This window comes from Schistocerca gregaria, chromosome 9 (genome assembly GCF_023897955.1).
Source record: "Schistocerca gregaria isolate iqSchGreg1 chromosome 9, iqSchGreg1.2, whole genome shotgun sequence".
Taxonomy (NCBI): domain Eukaryota; kingdom Metazoa; phylum Arthropoda; class Insecta; order Orthoptera; family Acrididae; genus Schistocerca; species Schistocerca gregaria.
Genome location: NC_064928.1, coordinates 215,465,645 through 215,485,497, shown reverse-complemented (window position 1 = coordinate 215,485,497; position 19,853 = coordinate 215,465,645). Strand labels below are relative to the sequence as shown.

The 19,853-nt window shown below is 40.1% G+C and overlaps 1 protein-coding gene across 5 annotated transcripts in view; it reads right to left on the bottom strand.

Moving 5' to 3' along the window:
* Nucleotides 1-1,153: 1,153 nt before the first annotated feature.
* Nucleotides 1,154-19,853, bottom strand: part of LOC126291674 (gastrula zinc finger protein XlCGF57.1-like) — a 109,488-nt gene continuing 90,788 nt past the window's right edge. For all 5 annotated transcript variants that reach the window (XM_049985256.1, XM_049985257.1, XM_049985259.1 and 2 more), the window contains 4 exons: nt 18,606-18,794; nt 13,754-13,873; nt 11,987-12,208; nt 1,154-4,090 (listed from right to left, as the gene is read on the bottom strand). In XM_049985256.1, coding sequence (XP_049841213.1) covers nt 3,739-4,090; nt 11,987-12,208; nt 13,754-13,873; nt 18,606-18,794 — 883 coding nt within the window. In that variant the 3' untranslated portion in view covers nt 1,154-3,738. The remainder of the gene's footprint in view (nt 4,091-11,986; nt 12,209-13,753; nt 13,874-18,605; nt 18,795-19,853) is intronic.

Sequence of the window (19,853 nt, the reverse complement as noted above, 5' to 3'; positions counted from 1 at the left end):
ACTCAGGGTACCCTCCGCCACACACCGTCAGGTGGCTTACGGAGTATGGATGTAGATGTAGATGTAGAAAGGGCATGCCCATAAAAACTGGAGCATCTTGAGCTGCACTGCATGCTGATTTTTGACTATCTGTGTTTTTTGGGTATCTGCGAACTCACAGGTCCACATTAATATGGCTTATCAAAAGCTTGCTTTAATTCTTATAATATATGACTCTGTCACAGCCAACATGGCTTTATACCACAAAGCAGCAAGATGTTCACGTACCTGTCTTGTTCGTGCCATGTGTACTCAAAGTTATACATACTTTATGATATAACACCTGGCATGTCACTATAACGGGCCTCAATGTTTTTCATGCATGTTGTAGAGTCCTCATGTGACAGAGTGGTGTAAGCATTGTATGATGTACCTACCACTGCTCAGTTTTATAGATCTGAGGGTGGCAATACATATTGCTAGAACCACTAATCCAGTAATTGTGTTAACATAGGAATCTTGGTAAATAAATTGGTTTTCAAAAGATGACTTAAATGCAAAATTAGAGACCACCTCCTGCACTGAATGAACATTTCAGGTAACCATCTTATAACATGCTTTTTCTAAAATGTTGTCTCTGCAAGTAGAGTCCCTCCCCCCTCCCTTGCATGCACGCACACACACATCAAAATTCTCAACTTACATGTGGATGGAAACTTGCACTATTAAATAATGTTTTAATAACTAAATCACGTGCAATTGTAATACCAAGTGTGTAGTGGTCTAATATGTACAGAACTAGACTTTAGCCGTCACACCAATGATCCAGTCACTGTTGGTGAGTTTTTAAGTTTACATTGTGATATCTTCGCAGTTCCATAAATTGAACACTTGACTTCTTGTGTACTATTTTGTAGACAGAATGTGTAACTGTAATGTGATTCTCGAAGTACTACTGATAAACTGCATTTACTTAATCATGTCCAACTTGCGAGAATACATTTACCTTGGACCATCTATTGGCATTTTCAAAAATTTCATTAGTTGACTTTTTTGAATTCATATACTTGTGTAATGTAACAAGGACAAGATCTGCATCTTTTAACAATGGACGTGGAATCTCAGTAATGTATTTTTGTGAGCAGATATGTACAGTTAAAACAGAAAGCTGATAAACAAGAAACAAATTTTTTATTTACATATTCCACTGTAATCTAATAATGCACAAAAACTTTAACAGCCAAGAATTTCAGTCTTTTACATCTATCTCTGTATCTGTATGTAATACTGAATGCATGCAGTTTAAACACATATATATTCTATTCCAGTCACAAAAGAAAATGGATACATCAAAAGCTGGCACAGCGCAAGACAAAAAAATTGCACGACTCCTTCCGGCACTTGTGATGTGATGTACAGTAATGAATGTACATGTCAGCTGTGTAACATAATTACAAACAATAACAACCATCTGTATTTCACTGAGCTTTAGTTCTCTTAATATCAGTTAACACTTACAACAGCAAAGAATTAAGAAAACAATGATAACAACTGCCTCAACCAGAAAATGTATTAAGAAACTCAGGTAATTTGCTGCCCCTTTTCTGTTGGGCACATTTCATTCCAACAAAGTTATTATTCCAAACATCTGACAATAACAATTAAGTAATTACTAAGATCTGTATTAAATGCTGTGATGTGAAATTGTACATAATAAAGACACCTCTTCCAAATAACTGACTAACACCCTGACAATGTTTATGATCTATATTACTTTGAGATCATTACATTGACTAAATACAGTTCCTTGCCCAGACATGTTCCAGTACTATTGCACTGTCATAAGGTACCAGATTTATTACAATTCAAATCTGGTTGTGCATGAGATGTTCCACTTCAGTTGCAACAGGCATGCCTTTACTATAGTCTGTCATCTACAATGGTTTCCGTGATGGCATTAATAAAATTTTGACTACTCACAGTTTACAATAAATTATTGCACTGTACACAAAACCACTGCTACAACTATTTCAGTTTACTCAGCATGAAAAAGCTACAATAAAGCTCCTCTCTGCTATGAAACAGTTTCTGATTCCCAGACAACCATAGCAGACAGCTCCAGCAACAACAAACAAAACCCTCTGTAAACAATGTTTTACTGTAATCAACCAGAGACACACTAACATTTCAAAAATATGATGATTAAACAAAAATTTAATAACAACTCTTCCGAAGAACCACTGCAAATGGTGAACTGTAATAAAAGCATGTCTGTTCTGACTTAGTTAGAGAGCCATATTCACAATCAAATGTTTAATAAAATAGTAAAACAAACAACTAATAATGGTAATACAGTCCTCAAAAATATCTTGGCTACAGTAAGAAACAAAAAATTGTGTTTTGTTTTAAGTTATTATTACAAAGCACTTCACTGTGGTACAAATGCAGCCTTACAGCTACAATCAAATACCATTGTCAGTTAACACAACATTTAAACCTCTAAATTTAGTTAATGGACTGCAGGTGCAAACAACATAGTGTAAAAATATTAAGTTCATGCTTCTTTAAGATTAGCAAATTCATAAGCAACAGACAGACAGAAGGTGTGATTCCAACATGCCAAGTTAACCCTTGACCAACTTCATCATTACCATTTCATAGAAACTTCTTGAGCTTCCAGCTGCATCCAGTGACGCAATCTTCATCAGCTTCCAGCCAAATATTCCCTGACAGCTACTGACTGTTCTGTGGGTGATGGTATTGTCTTTATAATACCTGTGCTGCCAATCATATCGTCACTAGCACTTAATCCTTTCATTTGTAAGGGAATATTCTCACTTTGCATCCACTGTGCAAACTTGTTGTTGGTTCCCATGCTGTATTCAGCTGATTTTATTGAGGCTATACACCTATGGGTTCTTTTAAGCTGGTCCCAGAACCCACTTGTTGAAGACAGGTAACATATATTATGAAGACCAATTTGATTTCTACATTGTAAAGCTATTGTACAATGACTCGTTTCACAAATGGACGGGTAGTGCCTGGCTGAAAGCCTATAGGATATGAATCATTTGGAGCTCAAGAAGATTTCATTAGGTTGCACTGCTGCGAGACTAAGTTTTGCAATCTCAAATTGTCACTATAGTTTTGGGAAGACTATGACAGGAGCAGAAATTTTTTGACAATAACTGTACATATAATAATGAATACACCAAAGCCAAAAATTTCAACCAGGATAAACATCAAAGACCTCACAAGTCTGTTTCACGTAATGAATGTAATCACAAAATTGCAGCGATCTACGCTGGTTTTTAAATGGCTGTATGTATACTTTTTGTTGTTGGTATTTCCCAAGACACGCTTTATGTTATCTAGCAGTTCAGTGGGCAATGTGTGTATACACATAAGTAAAGGAAGAAAAAAATCTGAAAAATAAGGGTTAAATGCCCCTCTCCTTAGACACATACAGTATCTTATTTAATGTAATGTATCTAGAAAGGTGATTTAACTACTATGTCACCCAGGACTTCAATATGCATTAAAAGGAAATGACTCTTTAAAGATTACTGTATTCAAGAAAAAATATTAAATGGATGTGCTTATCAGTAGATGCTGTGCAAGTTTCTAGAATGAGTTACAACTACAAGGGAATTTCTACTCTGATCAGGTACTTCACAAGTTGCTTGTACAAAACCCTGCAAAACTGGTACCAGTAAAACTGTTACCAGATTTACCAGATTGGAATGTGCCGTACCCTGCCTAATCATCTGGCACTTCTCCTGTATGTTCCAGGAGGTGATTCGTCAAAATTCGTTTGGTGGGGAACAGTCGCGGGCAAAGATGGCAGGGGTACGGATTCCCTCCCGTGTGTAGGCGCATGTGCTTTCTAAGTTCGTTGCCCCAAGCAAAACAGCTGCCACAGAGGGAGCACTCGTGGGGGCGCTCAACTGTGTGCATGCCACGTATGTGCCTGTACAGGGCACTCCTCCAGCGGAACGTCTTACCACACTGGTCGCACGTCTCAGTCGGTACATCGATGTGTGTACGCAGGTGCTTCGCGAGGTCGCCATTGCGCCCAAACTTTTTATTACACTGTGGACAGGCAAATGGTCTGAAACAAGAAATAAAAGTGTTAAATAATGAAAAGTCCACAGTGGAGTAACAACAGTACTGAAAGGATGGATCGCTATACAACACATGGAGGAAGCGCTGTGTCACAGACTGGTCCAATGAAAAAGAATCTTAGAAATATTTCAGCCTGACTGCCTTAGCACCTTGTGAATGTGTGTATTTTCTCTACTTTTGAAGAACGACTTTCACTGAGAGCTGAAATATTTGTTGCATCTTTTTTCACTGTGCCTGTCTGCAACTGTAGTAGCAATCTATCATTTACACAGGAAAGTATTAGTATTAGATACTATTGCACATATGCTGTTAATTTTGATAGTACAAAAGGGAGAACAATATACACAGCTTACGGCTTTTGTTCTGTGTGGAATTCCAGATCAAGGTACAACATGCAAAGGAATATCACAGTTCTTACTACTATTTCAGTTTTCTCTCTTACTAATTTCTCAGTCACTCACTCACACTTCATTTTCCATAAATCCATTCCTGAAGACGACTTTCCAGGAATATGGAACGAGTTGTTTTAAACTAAAGGTCCACTGTACATATGTATTCTAGATCGAAAATGATTCATATGAAATTAGCAAAGTTTTCAGTCTTGTTTATGTGCCTGCTGACATGCCAATGCCTCTACAATTCAGTGAGTTGTTGCCTTTACTCAAGGTACACATTAACAGGCAATGGCAACCAACACAGTTAACTTCTGTAAAGTACACTAACAACAAATTATGACTAGTGCTAATCTACTCACACTGATAAATACAGAAATTACTTATAGATTACTCTACATACATAATTTTACCGATTTCAGAAATCAGTATCAGGTGTGATTCTTGAAGTTTTCCCGGCGTACTGAGTATTCGATGAGATTTCGGGATTGCAGCCGGATCACGTTGACTTCTTGCCACGATATTTCGGCTGGCAATCGTCCAGCCATCTTCAGGTGAGTGTGCGTCACTGGAGACTGCAAGTTCCGGGAGTCAGCTTTATAGCAAAAAATTGGCACGAAAACGCATGCGCATTGGCCACCGTCACAGGAGCGTCCTCTGTCGAAGTCCGCGCCCTCTGGAGCTACTGTTCTATCTTTGGAGCGCAGGCACATGCGTAAAGGTGAAAACTACATGTCCGCCCTCTGTCGGAGTGCGCGCCCGCGTCGCTAAAAACAGACGTCAGTTGTCGCTAGACGTGTCATTTAGAATAAACCGTCTTCTCTCAGAGGAAATTAGAGAGATCACCGGGTCCCAAGCCTTGTCCAGTTGAAAACCGCCGTCACGATTTATAAGATTTTGCGCTAGGCGTATCTCCACAGATTCTTTAATAACGGAATCCCAAAAAGTTTTCGCTGGGGCCAAGATTTTCGTGGCCGAAAATTCCATAGCGTGTCCTGTGGTAATACAATGCTCAGCTACGGCCGACTTACTGGGCTGCAAAAGGCGAGTGTGGCGTTCGTGTTCAATGCACCTTTCATGTACTGTGCGCGTCGTCTGACCGATGTAAGCTTTGCCACACTGGCAAGGAATTTTATAGATTCCGGCCTTCCGCAGACCCAGATCGTCCTTTACCGAACCGAGAAGGGCACTAATCTTCGCCGGTGGCCGGAAGATTACTTTTACTTGATGTTTCCTTAGGATCCTGCCTATTTTAGATGAAAGGTTGCCGGCGTATGGAAGGAACGCCCTGGACCTGAAAAGCTCCTTATCTTCTTGATGTGAGTGGTCACGTTTCTTCCTTTTTAGCGCTGCTCTAATCTGATGTGGAGAGTAACCATTACCTCTGAACACCGACTCTAAATGTTCCAGCTCCTTTGTAAGGCTGTCTCCATCAGAAACAACATGAGCCCGGTGCACCAACGTTCTAAGGACACCAGTAGTTTGTGAAGGATGATGACAACTCGACGCTTGCAGGTAGAGGTCCGTATGTGTGGGCTTACGGTAGACAGAATGCCCTAATGACCCGTCCACTCTCTTGGTAACCAAGACGTCCAAAAACGGCAAGCAACCATCCTTCTCTATTTCCATCGTGAACTGGATGTTATTGTGGATTGCATTCAGATGCTGCAAGAACCGTGACAGTTCTTCTTCACCATGGGGCCACACTACAAAAGTGTCATCTACGTACCGCCAGAATACACTCGGTTTAAGTTCTGCCGAATCTAGTGCCCTTTCCTCAAAGTCTTCCATAAAAAAGTTTGCTACCAAAGGCGAGAGAGGACTTCCCATGGCAACACCGTCAGTCTGCTCAAAATACTCGCTATTAAATAAAAAGTAGGTTGAGGAAAGGACGTGATGGAAAAGTGCTGTTATGTCGGCCGTGAACTTATTGCTGATGAGAGACAAAGAGTCCATAAGAGGAACCTTAGTGAAAAGTGAGATGACGTCGAAGCTGACTAGTAAGTCAGTTTCACTGAGCCGAAGTGACTTTAGTCTACTAATAAAGTCAGCCGAATTGCGAACATGATGCGCACACTTCCCCACAAAAGGTCTCAGTAGAGAGGCGAGATGTGTCGCCAAATCATACGTGGGGGCGTCGGTATTACTGACGATCGGCCGTAAAGGAACCTCTTTCTTATGGATCTTCGGAAGACCGTATAACCTGGGTGGCACAGAACTGTGAGGTCTTAGTCTTTTCGCCACTTCTTGCGGAATAGAAGAAGAACTCAGCAGTGCTGATGTTTTCCTTTCCACTTTCGCTGTGGGGTCTTTGCCAATCTTCCGATACATTGGTTCATTCAGCAAGTTGTAAATCTTCTGATTATAGACCTCACGTGGCAAAAGCACTGTAGCGTTTCCCTTATCCGCTGGTAAGATCACTGTATGAGGATCTTCTCGTAGCTTTCGTAATGCGGCCCTTTCCATGGCAGAAATGTTGCTCTTCTGACGTGGAGCTTTCGTGAGTGCACGGCAGGTTTCACGTCTAATTTCTTCTGCAGCATCACTAGGAAGAGGTCTTACAGCTTCCTCAACAGCACTAATAAAATCAGTTAAAGGCAGGGTCCTCGGCGTAGGAGCGAAGTTCAGGCCTTTCCCAAGCACAGACAGTGTTACGTTGTCCAAAACTTTATCCGTTAAATTGACCACGGAGCGTCGTAAAGCATCTTCTTGCGGTAACGTTGCTGACAGCCGGGTGAACTTCGAAACCTGTCTTGATGTAGATTCTTTATGAACCCAGTCCGATTTAGCCCAGGTCACGCCATCGACCCATGCCCAGAAAGTGATGGCAGGCTGGATGCAATCTCCATATGCAAATGAAACAGCTGTTTCGATATGGCGTCCAGTTCACGCCGAGTAAACCGGATCCTCTCCTTCACTAATGCCAAGCTCGCCTTTCGTGTAATGAATTTTGCAGCGGCGGTCTGGATAAAATGCCTCACTCTGGCAAACTTCGGTATAAGGCCATTGTCCCGACACTTCAGTAAAAAACACAGAGAACTTAACAGTCTCGCTCGCTTATTGCGTAGCTTGTCCAACCTCTGGATTTGTAATGCCATCGCCTCCCCGAAGAGGTATCTGATGTGATTCTTGAAGTTTTCCCGGCGTACTGAGTATTCGATGAGATTTCGGGATTGCAGCCGGATCACGTTGACTTCTTGCCACGATATTTCGGCTGGCAATCGTCCAGCCATCTTCAGGTGAGTGTGCGTCACTGGAGACTGCAAGTTCCGGGAGTCAGCTTTATAGCAAAAAATTGGCGCGAAAACGCATGCGCATTGGCCACCGTCACAGGAGCGTCCTCTGTCGAAGTCCGCGCCCTCTGGAGCTACTGTTCTATCTTTGGAGCGCAGGCACATGCGTAAAGGTGAAAACTACATGTCCGCCCTCTGTCGGAGTGCGCGCCCGCGTCGCTAAAAACAGACGTCAGTTGTCGCTAGACGTGTCATTTAGAATAAACCGTCTTCTCTCAGAGGAAATTAGAGAGATCACCGGGTCCCAAGCCTTGTCCAGTTGAAAACCGCCGTCACGATTTATAAGATTTTGCGCTAGGCGTATCTCCACAGATTCTTTAATAACGGAATCCCAAAAAGTTTTCGCTGGGGCCAAGATTTTCGTGGCCGAAAATTCCATAGCGTGTCCTGTGGTAATACAATGCTCAGCTACGGCCGACTTACTGGGCTGCAAAAGGCGAGTGTGGCGTTCGTGTTCAATGCACCTTTCATGTACTGTGCGCGTCGTCTGACCGATGTAAGCTTTGCCACACTGGCAAGGAATTTTATAGATTCCGGCCTTCCGCAGACCCAGATCGTCCTTTACCGAACCGAGAAGGGCACTAATCTTCGCCGGTGGCCGGAAGATTACTTTTACTTGATGTTTCCTTAGGATCCTGCCTATTTTAGATGAAAGGTTGCCGGCGTATGGAAGGAACGCCCTGGACCTGAAAAGCTCCTTATCTTCTTGATGTGAGTGGTCACGTTTCTTCCTTTTTAGCGCTGCTCTAATCTGATGTGGAGAGTAACCATTACCTCTGAACACCGACTCTAAATGTTCCAGCTCCTTTGTAAGGCTGTCTCCATCAGAAACAACATGAGTCCGGTGCACCAACGTTCTAAGGACACCAGTAGTTTGTGAAGGATGATGACAACTCGACGCTTGCAGGTAGAGGTCAGTATCAGGTGCTTATATACTGGAAAAGTGGAAAACCACTCAAATTGGACATTTTTGCTGACTTAAAATTCTCATGCATGAGTCTAAATATTTTGCCAAACTATAGGAGTGCTTAATAATGTTACCTTGTTTTTAAATAACTATGGATTCCCAGTCCCCCATCTGATGCCTGCTGGCAACTTGTTACAGACTTTTAACACCAGAATGTAAGACTCTTTTCTGAGTACTAGATAGGAATGCATAGGCTATATGAAAATTATTTCTGCTGCTAGTATTCTTCTTCTTGCACCTTTGTTCCATGTCTGTGCAAGGTCGATATGATTATTAGCAGATCTGGTAAGGTTAATTTAAGGGGTGGCCGGATGCCCTTCCTATCAACACCGCAGGACTGAACATATGCACCTCAACTGTCTGTGTGCAGTCTCATATACACATGAAAGTGTGTGAAAGTTTTCTAAATGTATGTGAATCGTGTAGCTGAGGTGGTACTTTGGTTACAGTGTGGTTACTCCTATTCAGGTGTAGGAAACTGTCCAGAAGCCATGTCCAGGCTTGCCGGTACACCACCCCATGCCGCTAATCTGTGGGGCAGTCTTGATACTTGGCCAACACAACACACAATCCCAGAAGCGGTGCTTTAACATGCACGGCTATCATAGAAGGTATTTTTACTAGTATTGTGGTTGGGAATTTCACCATTCATCTTCAGTTCACTTTGTTATCAACCACAAATCCGTTCTAAAAAGGTAACGTGGCAGCACAGTCAAATATTTCTGCTGGGGACTTACAATGACTTGTTGAGTCCATGCCACTGGAGAACTGATAGAGGTACTCAGGGTATCCTCCGCCACACACCGTCAGGTGGCTTGCGGAGTATGGATGCAGATGTAGATGCTGCACTACAGTAGACAAAAGGAGGTCCACCACAATATTAGGAGGTGTCCCACTACTTCTGTCACCTCAGTGTAATGCATTAACAGGGTGAATGGCTCACCTGTACTGTTTGTAAGTAGTCAGTCAATCATATTTCCCTGTACTGTTATTTTAGCTCCTCTGTTGTTTTCTTTATCTTTTAATCCCATGTTTAGCACCTTTTGCACTTTCTCCATCCACTGTCTTACAATGTGTTTGATGGAGTGACTGTGTGTCAACGTGAGTGAGGTGGGAGTGAGTGGGTGTGGGTCATTTTTAACCCTTGTGTCCTTTTTTTAAAATGATGCTGAAAACCTCAACATTCAGTTGCCAAAAACTCAGAGAGCGCACGTGCCGCTCACACCCCACACTCTTCTCTCTCTCTCTCTCTCTCTCTCTCTCTCTCTCTCTCTCTCTCTCTCTCTCGCCCGGGCCCCCCCCCCCCCCCCCCCCCCAATATCTGTCAAACGACTTTGCAATGAACATTGCTACCTGCCATGTAGCTAACAGGTATTTCCCATCACTGAATTTAGATAATGAGATAACTTTTAAGAATGGCTAATGAATGGGAGCCCAAATATAGCATCTATTTTGCAAATTAACTCTTTAAATAGTTCTTATTCTCTATAATAACGGTTTTTTGAGTGGGGTGTGTGCTGTTGCAAAACCTTCAACAACTTTCTCCACCAAATGGTCTTTACTCATTTTATCCTCTCTATTTAAGCTCTCAACAGACAATTGTTTCTATTGAGGAGCTGCAGGATTTTCTCACTGGTGATCAGAGTACTTCTGATTTAAGGTGTTTCTTGATATTATCTTTCCACGCTCAGTTCAATAATTACAGAAAGTGCAGAACACTGATTTTGAATCTATAACATTTAAGCCCTGATTAACATATTGCACAGCCCTTTCTTGGGCATTCACTACCATGTGACTCATCCTCAACAACTCCACCAATACAAGTGAGAAGGTGCTATATTTGCACTTTACAGTAAGACACTCGACATGGTCACCAATGGGAATAGCTAAATTGATAGAAATTGAAATACTCTACATTGACCGGCTCTGTTTCCTAATCACTACTGATTTTAGCTAGGAGACAAATGTATGAGTTTCTTTATTCTAAGTTACTACATCTGATGGAGCAATTCTGTTGCCATATGCAATATGTATCTCACAGAGACTGTTTGACAACTGACATTTCACATGGAATCAAAACACAAATTACAAGTGCACTGACACGTCATTGTCTTTATGTGCAAGTGCGCTCTATCTTTGCAGATGTGTTCTTACCTATGTTCTCTTTCCAAATTTGAGTTCACTAGATGATGTGCAACACCAGTAATCAAAAATTGCTCTACACCTCCTTGGCACAAGACAGATCTTCTCAACAGTGATACTGCAGAACACAGAGTGAGAGCACAAAAGACGAAATGTAAGCTCGGCCACTCACAATGCTAAAGCACTAATTCACAACTTTGCATTTTGAGTGGTTGGGCCTACATTTTAGCTTTCAAGTTAAGAGCAGCCACTACCTTACATCCAATCATGGATAAGGTCAAAGAGCAACAGCATAGCAAGTCAAACAGTGAAGCCTACACACCTACTTGGCTGCATTATCTGCCGTGTCATTTCCCAATTCCCAAAAGGCATAGTAATGGTAAGAATGACACTTATTTTGTCTCTCTCTCTCTCTCTCTCTCTCTCTCAACTCAAGATGGGAATTCTAGATATTCCGAACCATTTTATTTGGAAGATGTAAGTGCTGGATTGTCGGAAGAGCACTTGGGGAATTTGAACAGATGATGAATTTCAGCCACCAAGCCAATTGTAAGTGCTCTGCGTTTAGAGATCAGTGTCAGATATCCTAAATTCATGGAGAAGTCAGATTCTGACATCACAGTCAGAGAAGGTGACAGAGCAGCCAAGGCCCCACTATAAAATTTGGTGCCTATTATGATATTAAGAAATTTAACATTTAAAACTCATTTTTGAAGTATCAATTTGCTGTGGTCTGTCAAGTTTGAAATTATCCTTGGCCTTATCATAACCACTAATATACTTCACCCACTTAGTTTACACAGCTTCACTTTCAATAATAATGGTAATTTAGTTCTAGGCATTGGGATGGGGAAAAGGTCTTTATTTACATTCTAACTGCATTCTATAGTATTGCTGACTTGCAAACTGTCCTTTTCATGGAGTAATTTCACATAATAATCCCTAGTTATTAGGGGAAAGTAAGAAATTAAGTTTCTTACATTTAGCTTTTGTGGCTTCTTATGTCACTGAAGCAAACCCCATGAATGCAGCTGCTAATTAATAATACCCAGTTTTATTAGAGGAAAGTATGAAAGTAAGTTTCTTACCTTTCACCTGTATGGGTTCTCACATGTCGCTCAAGTGAACCCCTCGAATGCAACTGCAGTTTACAATATGGGCATTCATTTTCCGCCTCAGCATTGGGTTCAAGATGCCTTCGAATATGAATCCGAAGTGTTGTCTTCCTTAAAAACCTGCGCCCACATGGCTCGCACTCAAATTGTCCAATAGCTTTTGAGGTTGCCCCATGTGCATCTTCCAAATGATATCTGGGAAGGAATAGCAAATGTAGTCAAATGAAGAATTAGCTGGTGTAACGAATTTTACCATGCTGTGATTCCTAAAAGACTTAAGGTGGAAGTTGATAATCATAGGGGGGTGGGAGGGGGGGGGGGGGGAGCAGAAAAAGCAGGCAAAGGGGAAATCTACAAGTGTGACAAATTTCCTTCACATTTTTCCAAGGAATTGTTGCAGAATGAATAAAAGAAAGCCAGAACAATGACACAAGAAACAACGATTAAACATAAATGACAGAGCACAACATGGCCAGCCTACAGCTATTTTAATGATTTATTAAGACTGAACTTTTAATGACTTCTATTGTCCTGTCATTACACATAAAATTCAGAATTCAGAATTCTGGGCCATTCATTCATTCATTCATTCATCATATTATGGAGATCCTATCAAGAAAGAAAACCTTCAGGTAAGCACGACTAGTCAAGGTACACATTCAATTAAGAGATACATAATAATGACAATAATCTATGACTTTATTGTTCAACACAGTTTGTATTCATGGTAGCTGATGGTAATCAAGTGCATTAGAAGGAATGTTATGAAGCAGAATTGACTAATACATTTTCATAGTGATTGCTGATCCTTTCTGGTGTTGGCGATGTCGTAACTGAACTCCGTGATTGGACCAGAGTTAGTCTCTTTATTCATCTCAAAATAAGAAAAGAAAACAACGAGTAACTTTTAACACAAAGTAATTGGTAACAGTTACCGCACAACTGCTTGCTGAGATTCACAGAAGCATAAGCAAGGTAGTTCAGGCCCAACCTCTACCAGTATTTGACACAATTTCAGATCAAAACACCCGCCATCTAAAAAAGATGCTGGGTCCCAGGCTGAGTCCTATGCCGTGTTATGCAGCATGTGTTGTACATGGACCATTCAACTGTCTACAACTGGATGGCATCAGAGCTTCAGGCAAATGTCATTATGTTCATGCACTTTTTATTTTACAACCTGTTCTTAAGCATATTACCTGTCCCCTTTCATTACAGGCCAGCTAAGGATCATGCTTAAACCACCAAGTCAGATTCGTTTATAAGCAACTGCATAAAACCAAATTAGGCTTCACCAGATGTTCTGCAATACCAGTAACCAAACACTGGTTACATTTTCAATGTTTATATGCAGAAAACAAAGCTATTTCAAACTATTCCTGATAGAACAGTTTACACTGATACAGTTTGCTATGAAAATATATTTATTAGGTAATTTTTCTTTTTCACATTTTGAGATATAATTCACATTTATTGCCAATTCCAGTTTTTCAGATTCCTACTAATGCCCCTTCCATAGTAAGTGCCAGCAATCATTCTAATGGACATGTATATAATCCACAAATTTAAAACATAAGATGCACTGTGACATCTTAGTAACACTGCAGCAAGCCAAAAGGAAAGCATTTTGAATATATTATCAAAAGTGTAACATCTAAAGAACAATTATGTCAGAGTGTAAAATAAATACTAATGCAAAATTTCACTTCTAACTGTCACATTAGGAATTTAATACCAAACCTGAGTGCAATCCTGCGATGGAACTTTTCTCCGCATTCGTGACATTCGTAACGCAGTGCTCCTTGGGGAACAGCTAGCTCAGTACAGCTGGCAACATGCTTGTCATAGTCTGGCTTAAACCTGAAACAGATTAGTGTAATTTATGAGATCATGGACACTCTGGTGGCCACTTCTACTGATATTTCCAGCTTTTTAATACAAGAGTTCTCTCTCTCTCTCTCTCTCTCTCTCTTTTTTCTGACAACCATTTCATTCTTAGCCGATAGGCATCACTGGATATGGATATGAAGGGGCATGTGGTTAGCACACTGCTCTCACAGCCATTGTCAGTTTTCGTTACCGGAGCTGCTACGTCTCAATCAAGTAGCTCCTCAATTTGCCTCACAACGGCTGAGTGCACTCTGCTTGCCAACAGTGCTCAGCAGACTGGATGGTCACTGACTCAAGTGCTAGGCAGCGCGGCAGTGGTTAACTTCGGTGATCTAATGGCGACCTGTGTTACCATCGCAGCAACACCAATGGCATTCATATCATGTATTATCACACAAATATCACAGTTTATTTGAAGCTAACTTCATTGCTTTTTTCACAACATGTTTATTATCTTTTAGCTGCAACTTGTATTTTATTGTTTGTACATTGGATATGTTTTTGAGCAACTCTATTATCAGCACTCATCCTGTCCAAACCAAACATACAAATGAAGCAATAGGTTACAAACAGTCACGATTTACAAAAAACATATTCTTCTCTGAATGCAAACTTATGTGAACAAAACATACATTATTTATGTTTCAGATGGAAATGAGCACTTTGGAAACTGCACATCTTAGAACATGTCCGCTGAATGTATGCATTATTACAGAAAGATAAGCACCAACATTAAATCTCAGAACATTTCACAAAATTTAATGTTGGTGATTGTGTTCAAGCAATAATGTATAGTTTGAGTGCACACCTTCTAAAATAAGCAGTTTCCAATGTGTGGTGCTATCTGAAATACAAATATCCCTCATCCCTCTCAGTGAAAGTTTGCATTCAGAGAAGAATTTATATTTCTAAATTAAGTCTGTCTGTAAATTGCACTGAATTGGAAGCTTCCTGGCAGATTAAAATTGTGTACTAGACCAGGACTCGAACCTGACACCTTTGCCTTTCACGAGCAAGGGCTCTACTGACAGCTATCTGAGCACAACTCAGGATCCGTCCTCACAGCTTTGCTCCCACCAGTGCGTCATCTGCTACCTCTCAAACTTCAGAGAAGGTCCCGGTGCTTCATTTGTAGCTTTTTTCTTGGACAGGGTGACTGTTGATAACGGAGTTGTTCTGAAACACGTCCAGTGTATGAACAATAAGGCACATATTGCAGCTCCGAGGTAATAACTGTCTCATCTTTTAATTAACTGAAGAGTGGAAATGCCAAATGTTCTAAGTGGCATATTTCTGTAAAACATGTTTTCTTGTTACTCTGTCACATGTCCTTAGACTTTTTCCAAGTTCCAGATGTAGGAAATGTTTCAGACACTTGTTAATGGGCAGTGCATGGCCTTTGTGCCAAATAGTGCTTCCTTCTGGAGTTCTAAGTTTCACTACATCAACGTCTTCTCCAAGTAGTTTATATACAGTTTGTGAGGAAAGCAAGGTCCATGTAAGCTTTTGTCTGTATTAAAAGGGCATCTTCATAATTGGAGCAGATAATTTGGGTTTCAAAAACAGTAAAAAGAGTTACAGATTTGAACAGACAAAACAATGTGTGTCTGGAAAATGTTATGAACACTAAAGCTATAAACCCATTCCATTTAAGTGCAAGCCATACAGCTGACTTCTCTGATTTTAAAGATGCTGCTGAAATATTGTAGTCAATACAGGCGTGTAACCTCTCTAAATGCAGCATGATAAAAATGTCTCAAACGAATCCATCTCAAATAGCTATTACAAATTCTTACTTTAAAACATAAAAAACACAAAAATGTAAATGTACTCAAGGACCACATCACTGACGTATGCATTGCTGTACTTCATCTGAAAGATCAGCCATGTTTATCAGCTGATAAACAGAAAGACCTGTCGATGATACTGCCATTTCTTCCTCAACTGCACAGGGAGTACTATGGTACACTTTGCAAAGTTTGATACCACGAATGAAGTTCTGCAGGAAGCAGAAGTAAATACTGAGAGATTTTTCACTGCATTTAATTTAGTTATTCTCTTGTAAAAAAATTTAAAAGATACGAGAAATGGTTATTGTTGACAATAGTTCTACTATTAAAAATAAGACTCTTGTATTCCTGTACTTGTATTATATATTAAAAATAAAGATTCCAAGACTTACCAAGCGGGAAAGCGCCGGCAGACAGGCACATGAACAAAACACACAAACACACACACAAAATTACGAGCTTTCGCAACTGGCAGTTGCTTCGTCAGGAAGGAAGGAAGGAGAGGGAAAAATGAAAGGGTGTGGGTTTTAAGGGAGAGGGTAAGGAGTCATTCCAATCCCGGGAGCGGAAAGACTTCCCTTAGGGGAAAAAAAAGGACAGGTGTACACTCGCACACACACACACATATCCATCCGCACATACACAGACACAAGCAGACATATGTCTGCTTGTGTCTGTGTATGTGCGGATGGATATGTGTGTGTGTGTGCGAGTGTACACCTGTCCTTTTTTTTCCCCTAAGGGAAGTCTTTCCGCTCCCGGGATTGGAATGACTCCTTACCCTCTCCCTTAAAACCCACACCCTTTCATTTTTCCCTCTCCTTCCTTCCTTCCTGACGAAGCAACTGCCAGTTGCGAAAGCTCGTAATTTTGTGTGTGTGTTTGTGTGTTTTGTTCATGTGCCTGTCTGCCGGCGCTTTCCCGCTTGGTAAGTCTTGGAATCTTTATTTTTAATATATTTTTCCCATGTGTACTTGTATTATCACAGATAAAACTGTCTCAGTACTATTGACATTTGTTAGAACCAGACAGTTCCCTCATATCACACAGAGAATGTTCTTAATAGATTATTTGTTTTCTAACTTTATCTCGTTATTTTTTGCAGTGATGTGGTGAGCACCATAATTCTGTGGTTCCAGAGTACTTTCTCCGTCTTTCAGACAGAAGTAAGTTACGTATAAAAAGACATAGGCTACAGTGTTTTTTATTCTCCTGACAAATGCGAGATTAGGAATTGAGAAAGTGTGACTTTTCCACTCTCCAATTATTTGTCAGTTGCAAGGCAAGGTGCCTGCAAAACACTTGATGCTTAAACCACCAAGTCAGATTCATTTATAGGCAACTGCATAAAACCAATTTTATCATGCCATACGTGTTTGCCTTATGGTATGATAAAACTGGTTTTATACAGTTGCCCATGGACAGATCTAATGCGACAATTATCAACATAATATTACAGAACAGGACAATAAAAGTTAAAGATGTTGCTAAGTTAGCTTTAGGATTTCTCCAATATCTTTGTCTGTTTGCTTTTCTCTTGCTCTCTTCTGCTGTCCATTTTCACCTCAGTTTTTTCTTTGAAAGCTTTCCACTCTTAATTTTGTTTTTATATTTTGCTATCTTTCATTTCTTGCTTATTTCTGTCAATTTCTTCAATGCTTTCATGCATTTTCCTGCACCAATTGGGCCTGTCTTTAATTTACGAAATGCTGCACAACTTTTTTTCTTGTCAGTCTGCTAGGACTTCTTCTTTGGATGCATATAAAGGACATTACCCCTCTTATCCTAATCTTGTGTGTAATTTTTTCCATGTGAGTGTATACTTCTACTTAACTTTTGTATTTAAATATTTCTAATGTTGTTCTATTTCATAAGACCTTCCTCACAATCTTCCTTTCCTTTTCCCTGGTTTCTTCATTTTGTTTCTCATGCATAAGTGCATTGGTTCCAAATTAATGTCCTTAATGATCAGTTTTTGCATTTGAAAACAAATATTTTTCATTAACAATATCTTTTAAAAAGAGAAGTGTTAAGTCCATCTCTGATAATCTTGCTGTGAGTGTTTCATTTCCCATCCATTTCACTGGATGACTCCCACATACTTAAATTTTTGTGTTATTCTGGTATTTCCATAATTTATGCTTTGTTTTATTTTAGACTTGGTATTTTTTAGTATTTCCTTTAAGAGCTGCTGTGTTTTATCATTGATCTGTTCATTGATAACTCAATTATGTCCTGCATATGACATTTAAAGAGTTCATGTACTAAGATGTCAGTGTTACAATTTCAATGTCCCAAATGATGCAGGATTGGTCATCAAATAATTTATCAATGACTGAGGCACCGCAAAATTTCCACAGCTACGTCTTATTTCAGAAATGTATGTATGATTAATGTTTGTAAGAGATTTCCACTCAGTATTGTTATATCTGACTTAACAGTCATCCCACAGAATACTATTATTCAATAGTGTGAATACAAATGGAAATGATGCAAGTATGAGGTGGTATCCAAAAGTTCCGAAAATATATTAATTATAATTATTATGCCTTACCTACATCTTATCCTGCATCATCACCTTCGAAGTAGTCCCCTTGTGAGTGAATACACTGATCCCAACGTTTCTGCCACTTTCGAAATGGCTTTCTTTGTTAGGGTGTTCAGCTCCTTCGTGATTCTGCTTGAATCTCCTCCACTGTATCAAATGTCTGTCCCTTCAATTTCATTTTCATCATGACACCTAGTAGCATTTCAGTGTACTTGGGATCATTTATGTGTATAAAATGCAAATTTCACAAACTTTCGGATATCACCTCATATGTTCACAACAGAACAGCAAATAGACAGCTACTCAAAACAACTTGCAGAGTTACAAAAACTACATAATGTAATGTTAGCCTGTTGGGACTGACCTGAACTTGGTGAAACACTTCCTGCACCTGTATGGCCTGGGCGGAATGACACCTGTGTGTTGTATCTTTATGTGCTTGTTAAGCTCACCACACCACGCAAAGCGCTTCCCACAAAGGTGGCACACAAAGGGCCGTTCTCCCGTGTGAGTGCTGCGCATGTGCACTTTTGCACACCTTTTTGTTTTGAACCTGCAAGATAGTAATGGTAAATTGTCAGCATTCTTAGAAAACAAACAAAAATCCATCTCCCCCCCCCCCCCCCCTCTCTCTCTCTCTCTCTCTCTCTCTCTCTCTCTCTCTCTCTCTCTCTCTCTCTCTCACACACACACACACACACACACACACACACACACACACACACACACACACACACTGGCATAGCCAACTCTCAACCAAACTATAATCTTTCAGTCTAACCTAGATCTTGGGCTACGTCTTAAAGAAGTCTGTAACCACAAACTTCATTCACGGAATTGTTTCTCGGCATACTGCATTCACTGGCCTCACTAACTCGCAACCAAGCTATTAACTTTCAAACTAACCTAATTTTATTAATTAACCTAATACGTTTCAGTCTGATAACGCAGTAACCAAAACATGTCATGAAGTAAAGTAATAAATAATAATTTTAAAAAGTCATTAAATAATCTAAACAGTATTATTCACAGAAATGTGGGAATGCTCGCAATACTCTGATTTGAAATTTATAGATTTAATAAATCATTATTTAAAGCAAAAAACTCATTTATTAAATGTAATGTCCATTATAGGAGTATTCTTTTCATCAACTTGTCAAACACCACTATTATTGTTAAGGGTGATTCTTTTAGTTGTAAACAAAGTCTGAAGCAATTGCATCAGACAGTAAACAGTTAACAGCTATATGAAGTGGCCACAGCTGTAGCAAAATATGAAAAAGAGGGAGGATGTTTTTGTAGTTTTCTGCTGGTATTAAGCATAGTCATATCAAGTTTTTGACTACTGGATAGTTCAGAGATGAGTTGGATGTAGTCCATGGGTAGAGATCTGTGCGAGTGTGGATATCTATAGAAATAGTTACCTTGCAGAAAATAGCATGCGCGTTTGCAGGTACCCATGGATTATCTGTGGATATCTGCAATAGTAAATGCTGTATAGTGCAGTGCCCCAGGTAAGGATATATGGGTTGTTAACATCTGCAAGGGTTAAAGATGGTGACACGTTCTTTTTCTTGGTTTTCCACTTTTAAATGTGCATTCTGTTTCTGTC